The following is a 15,393-nucleotide window of genomic DNA, read 5'->3' on the forward strand; positions in this document are numbered from 1 at the left end:
ATCTGGTATGAAAATTAGCTTAATTTTCACATCTTGAGCTCATGTGCAAGCTCAAAATTGTATACAACTTCCTAAGACAAAGTTGACAAAAACTGAAGTTTCCCCTACTCTTTATTTGACTCTTCAAATGTTTAACTTTGATTTTTCAGTAGTACTACTTCTGCTTTTCATTAGTAGTACTAGTTTAATGTTTTGATTATTTTCCAAGAAAAAAGGAGCTTTATGCATAATGTTTTAGTTGAAAACATGCATCTGTTATGTAGTAAGTGTTGCTTTTATTTTGTCAAGGATGCTGTGTCTAAGTACCAAGAAGTCACGAATAATCTGGAATTTGCAAAAGAACTTCAGAGGAGCTTCATGGCTCTGAGCCAAGATGTAAGTAAAGGGCATGTGATCCATTACAGGCCAACAGCTGAAGCAGAAAGCACTAAAGGCTTTAAACTTCCTGCTGCACAATGGGTTCTGTTTCATTAACAGCAGAGGATGCTTGATAGCTTTTTCTAGAAAAGACCTAATGCACATTGCCATTTGACTTAAATTGCAGTATGTTAAACAAAGTAAAGAGCTAACCAGAATAAGCTAGGTGTAGGTTATCTTGAAAATACATACTTAAACTTTTCAGTCATTGAGCTTTTTTTAATTCTGGTGTACTGCAACAATATGCTGAATAATTTGTAGTTGTAGATGATGGTCAGCTCTTTTCAGTACCTTTTTCGTACCACTGTACATCAAAAAGTATATAGACAAGAATTAACGTACTATTTTTTTCTTTGAATTCTTTGAGCACTTGGCGGAACTTGACCAAAACTTAGAAAATGGAGTATGGTACAGTGTTGACCTGCATACTGTATCATTTCAGTAGATCCCCTTAAAACGAAACATTAGAAAAAGAAAAGAAAAATGGAAGGTAATTCATAGGTGTACTTAGGCTTGTATATGAACACAAACATTTTATTACTTTATATTGCAGTAGGGTCTAAAGTTCTAGCTAGCTGGTAGACCATATGTCTTAATCAGTAATAGTCCCTGCTTTACAGACCTTTGGGTGAACTCTCTTGCTGTTTTAGAGCAATACAGAACTTAAGTACATGAAATTTTCTCAGGTGAGATAAGGCTACAATAAAGAAATAGTTAATTGCATGTGAGTGTAGTGTGGGGTCCTAATTCAAATGATAACTATATAGGTGAAAGGTACTATATTTATTATGCTCGCTGATAATACTTGCATTAACTTAGGAAAATGAATGCTAATTTTTTTAATTGACAACTTTAATTCCAGTCCTCTGACCTTGTACCTTTTGCTTCCTTTGCCAAGTGCTTCAGCCACTAAATATGGTTACTCTTCAGTTACACTGTATGGAATAAAGCTTAATGGATAGTCCAGAATTAACAAGTCTGGAGCACTGAAGTTTTTAAAAAACTTTATAGCAGTGCACTTAAGACTGGCAAAGTGTGGGAAGAGAAGTGACCCAGGTAGAATTTGTTGTCTTGTCAGTATTGGTGAAACCCTCATCTCTAGAAAACCTGGCAGCACATTTAGTTTGCAGGTTTATTGGTGCTTCTAAAGCAGTGATTTTTCCAACCAAAGTTCCACAGCACCCTGAGGTGCTCAAAGATTCTTTTAAGAGTGCTATTCTGTATTAGCTCTGTTAGGTATGCAGACACCTGTATGCAATTCACAAGATAAATTCAGAGATTTCAAACAGGAGTCTGCAGTGTCAAAACCATTCTGACCCATCGTGATTTTTCTGAGTTTTCTGTAACAAAAGAATTTCTCTTATTTTGCTGTAGTCAAAAAAAAAAAAAAAAAAAAAGTAGTGAAAACTAAGAGCTGGCATTTTCCAGTGGGTGTCTGGAATCTATTGAGGTTGAGAACCGGTGTTCTAAACAGCTTCAATATACTTTCCAATACTGTCAGCTTGGGTATGTAAATGCAAGTCATCCAGACTGTTTGGCCAGTTCCTAGTTACCTTCACTATATATAAGGGCTCTATATAAGGGCTCTTCCTATGTATAAAGCTCAACAACTTTTCATCTTCTGATAGGCATATCCTGTATTTGTTTGGCATTGTTAATCAGTTGACTGGCAGAGATCAGTGAACACTGGAATAACAAATTTGACTTCCTTTTCTTGCTCATTAATTAAGATTAGGTTTATGTCTTTTTTTTAAATAGTTAAATATTTTGGTATTGGACTTTTTTTGTTGCAGTCTTTGGGTGAATTGAGGCTTGAGGAAGCAATGCTGTGGCAGAGATGACAGAAAGTACATTAGAGGCTGCCTTTATTGTAAATACACAATTCCCAATTTCAGAGACTGGTGTGTAATTTTGTATTTTTGCCTAAAAGGCAAAAAATATCTTCTGGACTGAATTGTTAAAACTATCAGTGTCCTATTGTTCAGCATGATTTCTAGCCTATAGTAAAATTATTTGTTAGCTGTATTTCTGTAGTAGTAGAGAGAGAGACAAGAGTGATAGAAGATTAGAGGGGCAAAACACTATAAGGAAAATCCCAATGAAGCTACTGTATCTGTAGCCAGACAGCTGCTGTTTGGCTGAATGGTCCTGGCCTATCATAAATCAGACAAAATATGAACGTTTTTGGAAGGTTTGTCTCCTTGTGTGGGTGAGATCCTATGGATGGAATATATTTCAGGTCTGTCTTGACACTTAACTTTAGTTTTAAAAGAGAACTTGATGAAAAGACGAAAGATGTCTAGTTCAACTGCTCTTGCTTTAGGATTTTTTACTGCCAAATAGAATGTTGAAAGATTTGGGCAAACTGCAAGACACCTAGTGAGGATGATTAATTACAGTAGATTCTTGGTATCCTGCAAGGATTACGGCCACTTTATGCTTGATATTGCCACGGAGATCTTGCAATCTAAACAGCTGAGAAGGGAAAGAGGCGTATGTGTGAAGTGATTAGTCCACAATTGTCATGATGGGGGTTGTCTCCTGAATTTCAGTGGAATACCTACTGCTGGATCAAATGGCCTCTCAAATTTGGATATATATCTCCTTGACTTTCTTTTTAGGAATGGTTTCTTTTGTTGACAGGGAAAAGAATCTACTCTGGCAAGTAAGTGCTGTTGGAGATGATTTGAAATGGCCATGTCATTAATACAAGATTTTTCTGTCTGTAAGGATCCTGCTTAGAGTGTTTGTGCATGTGAGTTTAGAATCTTTTCACTAATGTCAGCTGGTCTAGGCCTGCCATCTGTATGTCCCTGAGTCTTCCACCTCCCCTCCCCCCAGCCCCTCCATAACCAAGGATACAGGGCAAAATAGTTATGACCACATCTCTATACTTTCTAACTTGTGAGGCTAAGCATAACATCATCTCCCTTGTTTCCATTTCATCAAGTCACATTTAAAATATATAAAGTTGTTTTAGGGACAGCTTTGTCGTGTTGTCAGACTTAGATTTGTTTAAATTATTTTCTTTCAAACTTTGGCACATTGAAACCTTCCTGTTTAATGGCTGACCCTAAACTTTCCATCTGCACATTGTTTCTGTCATGTGAACTTAATCCAGTATATTTTTTTCTGTTTCTTGAGCACCACTTTAGGGACTGTTTCTCCCTATGGAGGTTCATCTCGACTAGGTCTTGTTGCTTGAATTATACCCAGATAAAATTTCATTTGTTAGCACAGTCTGGAACAAGCCTAAAAAAGAACTTCCTTGGACTCCAAAAAGAGGTTCTTCTTGAGATTACACTTTCCCAGGACCTGTTTAAGGAGGATAACATTGCCAGTAGTGACAGTGCCTGCGGTGTTTTCATTTGGCTATATTCAGTCCTTCAGAGTCAGGTTACTTGTGAGAAGCATGGCACTGAATCCCTGTCTTTTCAGGAAGGGCACATCTCATCTTCATTCTGGGGGTGACTCGTGCTCGTTTTCATTCCTTAAATGGGGGAGAGTAAAGAAATTAATTGAGGGTCTTCTGACTTGTCAATTGTGAAAGCATAGGATGGGTTTGACAGCATGTATGCACAGCGCTCTGTGAAGATAACCTTTCAGAGCAGATTGGTAGATGCAGCTAAACAAGTGTATGTGCTTCTGGGAAGAGTCTTCATTCCGTATCTCTGTGTTAGAATGTCATATGATCAAATAAGGTTGCAAACTATTTCTACCACTTAAAAGAATGATATTACAGGTCTTGACAGAAAATGCCTGTGTAGTGTATTAACAAGTGGGGTTATGCCTGCTTTCTCCTCTGTCAGGAAGCAATTAGGTTGTTCACAGGATAACAACAATTACTTTCATGTACCTAGAACAGTCTAGCAGATTAACTCAGGAAACCTTTGTCATCTTTGTAGAGTAGCAGAATTCTTCAGCAATAGCACAGGTGGCGTTTTCCAAAGGTAGGCATGTTACTAGTAATACACAGCCCTGTTTTCAATGCTAAAGTATTAGACCAGGGTCCTTGCAAGACGCTGTCTTCATGTTTCTTTTCATACCTGTGCTAGCCAGGGTCACAGGGAGGATCAGGGCAGTACAATTCACAGGACAGAGAATTGGCTCTGAGTGAATCTGTCTATATATCAGCTGATCTTCCTAATCTGTCAGATTTACTCTCTACCTCACATCTCTGCTTTTTTGATTTCTTGGAAGTTGTCTGGCTAAGATCAGCAGATAGTGATTGTTCCATAAAGATGGAAGAGACCGTTATAGAAAAAAGGCCATTTATGGAATTGGTACGCAGATCAAAGTGGAAGAACTTTTGTCCATCTGTGCTTCACCATTGCAAGCTTCTGTTTGCAAGGTTATAGTCTCCATCTCCAGATATTGAGCCTCACCATTAATTAATGTTTTCATATATTATTTAGCTGCAGCTGCAGCTTGGAAGTCTCAATTAAAACACAAACTATATTCCCTCATATCACATGTCCATTAAGGAGCCTTCACAATGCTGGGGCCTTATTGTAGTTTTACACATCCTGTGGAACCCCATTTGAACCTTTATTCATAGATTCATAGATGTTAGGGTCGGAAGGGACCTCAATAGATCATCGAGTCTGACCCCCTGCATAAGCAGGAAAGAGTGCTGGGTCTAGATGACCCCAGCTAGATACTCATCTAACCTCCTCTTGAAGACCCCCAGGGTAGGGGAGAGCACCACCTCCCTTGGGAGCCCATTCCAGACCTTGGCCACTCGAACTGTGAAGAAGTTCTTCCTAATGTCCAATCTAAATCTGCTCTCTGCTAGCTTGTGGCCATTGTTTCTTGTAACCCCCGGGGGCGCCTTGGTGAATAAATACTCACCAACTCCCTTCTGTGCCCCCGTGATGAACTTAAAGGCAGCCACAAGGTCGCCTCTCAACCTTCTCTTGCGGAGGCTGAAAAGATCCAGTTTCTCTAGTCTCTCCTCGTAGGGCTTGGTCTGCAGGCCCTTGACCATACGAGTTGCCCTTCTCTGGACCCTCTCCAGGTTATCCGCACCCTTCTTGAAGTGTGGCGCCCAGAATTGCACACAGTACTCCAACTGCGGTCTGACCAGCGCCCTATAGAGGGGAAGTATCACCTCCTTGGACCTATTCGTCATGCATCTGCTGATGCACGATAAAGTGCCATTGGCTTTTCTGATGGCTTCGTCACACTGCCGGCTCATGTTCATCTTGGAGTCCACTAGGACTCCAAGATCCCTTTCCACCTCTGTGCCACCCAGCACGTCATTCCCTAGGCTGTAGGTGTGCTGGACATTTTTCCTCCCTAGGTGCAGCACTTTGCATTTCTCCTTGTTGAACTGCATCCTGTTGTTTTCTGCCCACTTGTCCAACCTGTCCAGGTCTGCCTGCAGCTGTTCCCTGCCCTCCAGTGTGTCCACTTCTCCCCATAGCTTTGTGTCATCTGCAAACTTGTTCAGAGTACATTTCACTCCCTCGTCCAAGTCACTGATGAAGACATTAAAGAGTATCGGTCCAAGGACCGAACCCTGCGGGACCCCACTGCCCACACCCTTCCAGGTCGAGACCGACCCATCCACCATGACTCTCTGGGTGCGACCCTCTAGCCAATTCGCCACCCACCGGACTGTAGTCATCCAAGTCACAGCCTCTTAACTTGTTCACCAGTATGGGGTGGGATACCGTATCAAAGGCCTTCCTGAAGTCTAAGTATACGACATCCACCCCTCCTCCTGTGTCCAGGCGTTTTGTAACCTGGTCATAGAAAGAGACTAGATTGGTCAGGCACGATCTGCCCGCCACAAACCCGTGCTGGTTTCCCCTCAGCATAATTTGCCCTGCTGGGCTCTCTCAAATGTGAGCCTTGATAATTTTTTCAAAGACTTTACCAAGGATGGAGGTGAGACTGACTGGCCTATAGTTGCCCGGGTCCTCCTTCCTCCCCTTTTTGAAAATGGGGACCACGTTAGCCCTTTTCCAGTCCTCCGGGACTTGGCCTGTGCGCCACGAGCGTTCGAATATTCCCGCCAGTGTCTCTGCAATGATGTCGGCCAGTGCCTTCAGCACCCTCGGATGGAGCTCATCCGGGCCTGCCGACTTAAAGGCATCCAGTTCTTCCAAGTGACTCTGCACCACCTCAGGATCTACGCATGGCAGTCTGGCACCTTGCTGCTGCCTCTCTACAACCCCAGTGAGGGACTTGTCGTGTCCCTCACTTAGGAACACTGAGGCAAAGAACTCGTTGAGGAGTTCAGCCTTGTCCCCCCTGTCTGTCACCAATTGTTTCTGCCCGTTTAGCAAGGGTCCTATTCTTCCCTGGGCCTTCCTTTTATTCCCAATATATCTAAAAAACAATTTCTTGTTGTCTTTTACTTGGGTTGCCATCCTCAGCTCCATGGTAGCTTTGGCCCGTCTAACTGCCTCCCTACAAGCACGAGCAGAGGAGGTATATTCATCTTTAGTGATCTCACCTTGTTTCCACTTTTTATGTGCTCCCCTTTTGGCCCTTAGGCTGCCCTGGATTTCTCTGGTCAGCCATGGAAGCCTCCTGGCCCCTTTCCCTCTTTTGCCTCGCTCGGGGATCGTCTTGCTTTGTGCCCGAAGGATTGTTTCCTTAAGGCACAGCCACCCTTCTTGGACTCCCATCCCTTCAAAACTCCTACTCTGCAGTGCGTCCTTGACTTAATCGCCTGAGTGCATTGAGATCAGCTTTCCGAAAGTCTAGCACTTTCACCCTACTAGTTACCTTACCCACTCTCCGTCTTATGTTGAATTCTATTATTAGGTGATCACTGTCTCCCAAATGGCTACCGATCTGGAGGTCCCCTATCATGTCATCCCCTGTTGCCAATACCAGATCCAATATGGCATTCCCCCTAGTGGGACCATGCAACTCCTGTGTCAGGTGGAGGTCCTGTACGCAGGTTAGAAACCCGCGTGAGCAATGGGACCTTGCTGTCTGCGTCTCCCAGCAGATGTCTTTATGTTCATGCTCTTTTTTTTTTTCTACCTCATTCAGACCCATCTTCCTGTTGCTGTTCCTTGTTTCTGGAAGATTAGCCAATTTTAAAAAATAATGAAAAACATTCTTTATACTTATTTGTATGAACAACAAAGTGCTAAGATAACACCCTGATAAGTGTGGTATCTCTCCATTTAAAGCAGGTAACCAAATTCTCCACTTTACTGAACCACACTTGGACATGGGATAAACCAAATGCCATACTGCAGATATTTCCAGAGCTTTTACTGTTATTTAGGCCATAGTTTTTGACATAGACGTTGTGAAAATTAATAAATTTGAAGGAAGTCTATGATTGTTACAATGCACTGTGCTGCTTGGGTAGAGGGGAAAATTCATAGACTCATGGGAAGTGGAATTGAGGGCATTACGCCTCCGGTCTGTAACCCTGCTGAAGCAGTGTTCCGCAGTAAGGAAAGATGAGGGTATTGTTCAGCTATTGTAATTGTATAGGGTAAATGTATTTTGTTTCCCTTTGTTTCTTGAAGAATATTAGGTAATGGAGCAGTTAGCTAACATAAAGATAAATTTCAGCTGCTACATGCTGCTCAGATTTTTTGCACTTTGAGGTGATGCCCTATTTATTTTATCCTACTGCTCATGATAAAGCGAGCGTTGCTGCACTCATATATTGGAAGCATGAGGGCCAGAAGGCTGGCAACAGGTGGAATGGTCAATCTCAATGAGCCCAAAGGATGAGCTGTAAGCACATTCATAGATGATGTGGCCAGCCATCTGAACTTGAGCACCACATCTACAGCCAGCATCATTGGAGAGGCTCTAAGAGTGCATGTTCACCCTCATACCATCCAATTCCCGTTCTGAGATGGTTAAGAGCAATCCAGGCTCTGCAGGGCAGCTGCCATCTGGTGTGGCAGAAGCTGGTGTTGGAGATGAAGTTCTTTAGCTTCAGTTCTTGTGCAGCAGACTGCCTGTTCCACTGATGGGAGGTGTGACATGCTATCTATAGATTGGGTGAGCTTACTGGAGAAAAGGTTCTGAGCCTTCAGGCACTGTACTTGGTTTAGTGGCTTGTGGCTACTAGGCTGGAGTGCAAAGAATGGTCCGGATCTTGGGCTTTGAGGCTTAGGGCCAGGGTAGCAGCTTGTTTCCAGATATTTTAGGGAAGGCGGGATGGTAAAGACTGGTAAGCAGTCAACTGGAGTTGGCATAAGGCATCCGATAATAGTCCTCATGATGCTGTTGAGGCTGGAAACCACTAACTTAGCATGTGTGCTTTGGCCCCATACTGGTGCCCAGTACCCAGCAGGAGCATACATAAGTGCTAAAGTGGAAATGCAAAGTGTTTGGAAACTTGCACCCCAGGTAGTGCATAAGGACCCCAGGTAGTCCCCAGGTGGTGGATAAGAGCTCTTCTGCTGTTAACCTTTACTTTGGATCCTTTCCAGATGCTGACTGTGTCCAATTTGACTCCTAAATAAGTGACAGTGTAACAACGATCAAGAGTCTGGTTGCCAGTCTTTACTTTTCTTTCTTCACTTGGTGGTTACTTAGGTGGAAGGATGTTTCACTGTTTTACTACTGTTGCTTCTGCGGTCCCATTTATATGCAGAATTGGAGGGGTGTTGACCTTTTGTACAAATGTGGAAAGCACTCTGTAAGAAAAGTTAGATAAAAATTCACAGTGAATTGAATCTTGTAGTGATGTACTATGAATTAACAGATATTCTAGCTTCTGAAGGTATGTTGGTATATTTAGTTAGTCCTAAGGCAATTTCTGGGAATGTTTGGAATGTCTCAATTTTGGAAAGAAGTGGAATTACTATATGGATTACAGCCTACTGCATTATTTTATTTGGCCTGGTAAGCTGATGTACTATTTGGAATGTTTCTACAATCACTTAAATATCCTTATTCCTACTTCTCTAGGAGTGTTTTTTGCTGCTTGAATTTTCCAAGATTAAGGGTATGTAAAGACAGATACTGAGGAGAAGTTATTTGGAATTGAAGTTGAGAGATTTGCATTCTTTATTGATCTTTCTGTTGAATTCTTTAAGCAATGAAGGAACTGAGTTGGGGAAGTAAAGCCTCCTTGTATATAATTTCATCTGCAATTTCCCATGTCTTAGAATGTAATGTCTTTAAGAAGTTAGAGCTTTCAAGAGGTTTGGACTGTTTGATCACATCCTAATTTGCGAATATTCACTGAATCAGTTTATAAGTAAAATTTGAGTAACTTTTCATCCTATTAAGGTATAGGGTCGTTATGTATTTTTAGAGCTTGTCTGCATGGGAAAAGTTTATAACAAAAAATCTAAGGTGTGGGGAAAAAAAAAAAAATGGCTCTTCCATTACCTTATTTGGCTTGGGGTGGTTGGGTTTTTTTGTGGTTGTTGCAGAACTTAATGTTGGATGTTGAAGACCCTAACCACCATATTTACTCGTGTTACCACACGCTCACCTTGGGCATGTCTACACATGACACTGCATCGCTGTAGTAATGCACTATGGCGATGTGTCCGCAGGCAAAAACCATAATGCTGCTGCTACAGTGATGTTGGGGCTAAAACTAACTGCGCTGCCAGCACAGTGCAGTACGGGCTGTTTGGTGTACAGTAACAATGGTGCCTTAAGGGCATGTGTAGATGTGCCCCTTTTTTCTAAAATTAGCCCTCCAAAATTGCAGTGTGTCTTGAGGGAGGAAGCTGATTTTCTGCCCAGAATTGGAGCCTGGAGATGCTGTAAGATTGCTGCCATCTTCTTTACTTCTCTTCCCTTCAGCAGCTGCATGACAGAAGGCCAGGTTTAGGTAGGGGTGCAGTGGTGTGGGTCATATCCCTGTTTGATTCCTGCTCCACCCAAAGTTTTAAACATACTGTCCTGTAGCTTCAATGACATTTCTATTCAGGAAGCACTGATGGAGCTTAATCGGTTTGATTTCATGGCTCTTTATAATCTACCTGATTCTAACTAACTGTTCTTCACTCCAAAAGTATTTAAGATCTCTCTTGCAATGGTCTGGATGTTCCATTAAGCAAGCTATCCTTTGTTTGGCAGTTTTACTGCATTCTAGCTACTCCTGGTTTTTATTCTCTTATCTCACAGCCCTGCAGACTTTCCTTAGCTCTTTTTCAAAATCCTATATCTGTCCATTGAGTTCAGGCTTCAACAGTGGCTATAGTTTCAGCTTTTGGCTGAGCAGGAAAGGGAGTGGGGAGTGATCTGAAGATTAGGCTCTGTCTCTGCTCTATGTGGCCATAACTCTGAAAAAATATTGCTTTCTTCATTCTGTCTTCCTAAAAACAAAAAGTGTATGTCTTTTTTGGAGGCATGCCATATACAAGAAAATATGGTAATAGGTTGATACCTTGAAATTGGAATTACTTCCAATGTTGTGTTTGTTTGTTTGTTTTGTAAACAGCAAAATTTAAATCTCAGGCTTTTAGGGATAACAAAGTGTGTGTGTGTGTGTGTCTGTGGCGGCTTTTCAGAGGGATGTGCATCCAAGCCATTCCAAAACTGTGATATAATTAGGAGGGATTGCTGTTGGGGGTTGACTCTTCAGCTGTATCATCTGCAAAGTTGGCAGTCCCAATTTAAGGCTGTTTTCACTTTGTTCAGCAGATCACTAACCAGAAGACCTGCTCTGTATACCATTAGTATGTATACAGACATGCTCCCATCCCTATGATGCTTTTTTCCTGAAACATGGTTCCTATACCATTCAGCTCCAGCCTTTGATGTGTCTGATTTAAATTCTGTATATACAAGTGGGCTTATTTTATAATCCCACAATAGATGTGTAAGGATATTCGATAATGTTGGTAAATATTTTTTTTCCTTCATATGCTATATGAAGAATATCTTTGGGTAGAATGTCAAAACTCTAGATTATCTAACTGTATCCAGTGCAAATTCTGGTTTACATAGTTTAAAATTTCCCTTTGCTTATGAGCAGATCCAGAAAACAATAAAGAAGACAGCTCGCAGGGAACAGCTGATGCGAGAAGAAGCTGAACAGAAACGTTTAAAGACTGTACTTGAGCTGCAGTTTATTTTGGACAAATTAGGTGATGAAGAAGTGCGCAGTGACCTGAAACAAGGATCAAATGGAGTGCCAGTACTAACAGAGGAGGAACTGACAATGCTGGATGATTTTTACAAGCTAGTTGACCCTGAACGGGACATGAATATGAGGTAGATATATTAAGTAACCTCACTACAGTCCATATTCAGCATTTAATTTATTCTGGTTATCTGAATTTTGATACTTACTGAGAAACTTATTTATGCTTCTATTAATAAACATCTTTGAAGGTTGAATGAACAATATGAGCAAGCATCCATTCATCTGTGGGACTTACTGGAAGGCAAGGAAAAACCTGTTTGTGGAACCACCTGTAAGTATGTACTGCCTGTTAAAGATTAGAGCTTTGAACACCAGAAGAAATCCATACTAAATATATGAATAGCTATTGCGTTACAATCAGATACCATTCAGTAGAGTTGTAGCAGCCAGAATTGTTCTTTTCTCCAGATCAGTTTCAGTTATGCTGTAACTAAATAATTAAATGAAATATTAACTTACCACATACTGCATTTGGTACTGATGTAACTTTCCTCAGCATTTACCCAAGTCCCTTCTTTCTGTTCCTTCAGCAATATTTTGGTAGTGATAGTGCTGAGCAGCAATTTTTTTTTTCTTTCAAGAGAACTGTGGGTTGGACAACAAAAGTTTTTAACAGAATGTAGTAAATTAGTAAAGGCTATAGGAATGACTTCATCTTGTGTCTGTTTTTTGCAACAGCTTCATGGATGGTCTACCTTTTGCAACTGTTAAAATTAGATTTAATTAATTGTGACTTTTTAGAGCACACTGTGGCCTGATTTTTTTTGCTTTTGTATAATTATTATTATTCCCTCCTGGTTCCCTCAAATGCTGAGCTCCTGCTCAGCCAGGGGGGAGCCTGTGCACCTACCTCAGCCTGCCCTGCAGGCTCCCCATTCTACCTGGTGACAGATGACAGTAGTGCACAGGCAGCCCTGATTGGCTGGCCCAAACTGCCTGCAGCATGCTGTGAGGATTGAGAGGGCTCCATGCTTGGCTGGAGCAGTAAAGTCCCAGCCAAGTGACATGCTGTCTCCCTGGACTGGTGGAGGGAGTTGGGAGTAAAGTTGGGAGCAGATACTCTCACGGTGTATTTTTACAAACAACGTTGTGGGAAGAAACTTAGTTTTAGAATAGTTGTGTTTTTGTACATAAAACAAGGCAATAGCAAGGAAATCAATCTTAGCAGATACTTTTATCCACAGTTGCTACTTACCTACAGTTAAAATTTGTTCTCTGTACTTTCTTCATAGCAAATAGATGTGGTGTTATTGCAGTTGGGATAATTGTTCCTAGTGTTCATGCGCACTTTTTAATACTATCCAGGTGACAAATTATTTCTAGTTGTAGTAGAAACAGTATTTTAAAGGACAACAACTGGATGCTATGCTTTTCTGCAGTGGCCTGGGAAATGCAAACATTCTTTCAGAGCTTTTTGGACATGAAAGCACTGATTTTGAAGCTGCTTATTTGATTCTTTCATTTTTCATACACAAGAGGAAGAAACCTCTAGTATGCACAAAAAAATAGTATCCTCCCAAACGTTTGCACTCAGTACCTGGAGCAGCAAGCCTCTGAAAAATAATTAGTTTGACACAAGTCATTCAAAGGAGTCTTAAGATATTTAAATCTGCCAGTTTTTTCTTTGCTCTGGATGAACAACAGAATAATACTTTCAGATTTTCCTTCCAGTTAATTTTAACTGAAATCTTAACTAAGGTTGTAATTGAAGAGATTAGTTTATAATTCACCATAGTTTTGTTATAGGTTACAGAATATTTCAGGTTAGGAGTTGTTTAATTCATGTGCAGGGTTCATTATGACAGCAGAGGTATCTCAAATTATTATTACCATTCCTTTTTAGCTAACTTGTATGCAACAAATCTCTTGGTTGTAATAAATCAATAGGATAAAAACTTGTCAAGAGTATATTGCAAGATTACTAGGACCAGCTGGCCCTGATCATTGTTTTTCTGGCCTTACAATAATGTAGTCATTAGTACTTTAAAAACTTCCTGGCACTACTGAATTGACTCCATTGCCCTGAGGCAGTACTGCCTTAGCATAGAAATCTTGGACTTGTAGTTCAGGCTCTAATAGTGCTCCTTGGTCCTGTTTTCACTAACATTGCCTGTTACACTAATGAACAAATTAAGGGCCCGATTAACCACTACACTTTAGTTGCCTTTTGAATTTACATTAACTAGTTCTTTCATTGTGCTGTTTTGTGAACTGGTGTATCAGTGAATGTTTTCATAAACTAAAATTTTAAATGGCATAATATTCTAAGTATTGTCCAATTACTGGAAATATCACAGGATGGCATACTTTGACATTTTTAATGAAAAAAAAAAATGCTAATAGTGAGCAAAAACCAAAGAAACAAAAAAAATGAGTTAAGCTTAAGAGTACACACAAGTAATTGACAGGGATGAGGTAAATTTACAAATCCATGGAATTCAAGTGAATTTAACACTTACTTGAATACAAAGAGAGGTGTGAGATTTTTCCATGTTGATACCCAAATAGCCTTAATTCTGTTCTGTAGTAATGTTGGACAGTGAAGGGGAATATCTTCTTATAAATGTCCCTTTTTAAAAAAGTTGGCTGACTATAATCTGGAACTGCAAATGCTAAAATGTTTAGTTACTATGGCATCACTCCAGGGTAGAACAGAATTTGGTAACTAATATATCCTGTTAAGCTTGGTTGCATGATATCTGTTAGGGCTGTGTGAAGCTTTGGTTGCTGATTTGTTTTGGCATAGTTTGGGTTATGTTTTGCGGCCAAATCTCTGAATCTGAATCGAATCAGGAGACCCTTTAATCTCTGATTCGATTCAGAGAGATTCGACGACTTGGACATAGACGCAGCTTTATATGTTGTAAATATCTCAAGGTAACAGACTTTGTTAACGCTGAGATGGTGGGGTGGATGGATTGTCCCGCAGGAGCGCAGGGTGGTCCCCAGCATGCTCGGCAGTGGACCCGGAAGTGGACCAGAAGCACTTCTGGTTCATTTCTGGGTCTGCCGCGGAGCACATGAAGGACCCCCTCCCCCCGCTCGGTGACTGGTGCCTCCTGGGTCTGGGGGGGCACCCAAGGTCCCCCTGCGGTGGATTGCAGGGGGGGGCGTGTTCCCCACATGCTCTGCAGCAGACGTGGAAGTGGACTGGAAGTACTTTCAGTCCACTTTCAGGTCTGTCACCGAGCACACCCGGGGGGGGGGGGGGGGGGGTCCCCCGTGTTCCTGTGGGATGCTCCATCTGCCCCACCATCTCAGCTTTCATGAGCTGTGCCTGGTACCTCAAGGTATGTAGAAAAAAAATTTAAAGCTGTGTCTGTGGCTGAATCACTGATTCTGCAAATCAGCTTTGAATCTTCACGTTGGGATTCGGCTGAATCGAATTGGGACAGTGATCTGAATCAGCAAGTCGAATCGCTGTCCCCCAAATCGGGCCGAATCCAAATCGAATATGGCCCGCTCCGCGCACCCGTAATATCCCTTATTCTGGAGTAATATACAGTGCCAAACTTGAATACAGAGGTAAGGTTGTAGGTTAATAGATTCGTTGCATGTTAAAAAATCTTTTAGAAAAGTTAAAGGTGGAAATTTGTAGGTCAGGTTTTCCAAACTACTATAACCCTATTTAGCTCAAGTCTGCATACTTGGAATGTTTTTATTACCCTTCAGCCTAATGCATTCCAGAACACTTCCACATATGTATGCTGATTCAGACCATGAAAATCAGCACTTAGCTACCATACATGGATCATCAATCTTCTTTGATCGTCCTCTTAGGAGCCCAATTAGCCAGTAATACTGCCTTGTCAGCCTCTCTAGAAGTAGTGGACATTTTTTGTTGTCGTTAGGTAGTCACAACTTTAATTTCA

General features: G+C 41.3%; 1 protein-coding gene across 3 annotated transcripts in view; it reads left to right on the plus strand.

Annotated features, from left to right (window-relative positions):
- The window catches only part of CAPRIN1 (cell cycle associated protein 1), a 64,567-nt gene that overhangs the window by 21,460 nt on the left and 27,714 nt on the right, over positions 1 to 15,393 (plus strand). For all 3 annotated transcript variants that reach the window (XM_059722755.1, XM_059722754.1, XM_006259975.4), the window contains exons 4-6: positions 289 to 375; positions 11,351 to 11,589; positions 11,710 to 11,792. In XM_059722755.1, coding sequence (XP_059578738.1) covers positions 289 to 375; positions 11,351 to 11,589; positions 11,710 to 11,792 — 409 coding nt within the window. The remainder of the gene's footprint in view (positions 1 to 288; positions 376 to 11,350; positions 11,590 to 11,709; positions 11,793 to 15,393) is intronic.

Source organism: Alligator mississippiensis, chromosome 2, assembly GCF_030867095.1.
Source record: "Alligator mississippiensis isolate rAllMis1 chromosome 2, rAllMis1, whole genome shotgun sequence".
Classification (NCBI taxonomy): Eukaryota; Metazoa; Chordata; order Crocodylia; family Alligatoridae; genus Alligator; species Alligator mississippiensis.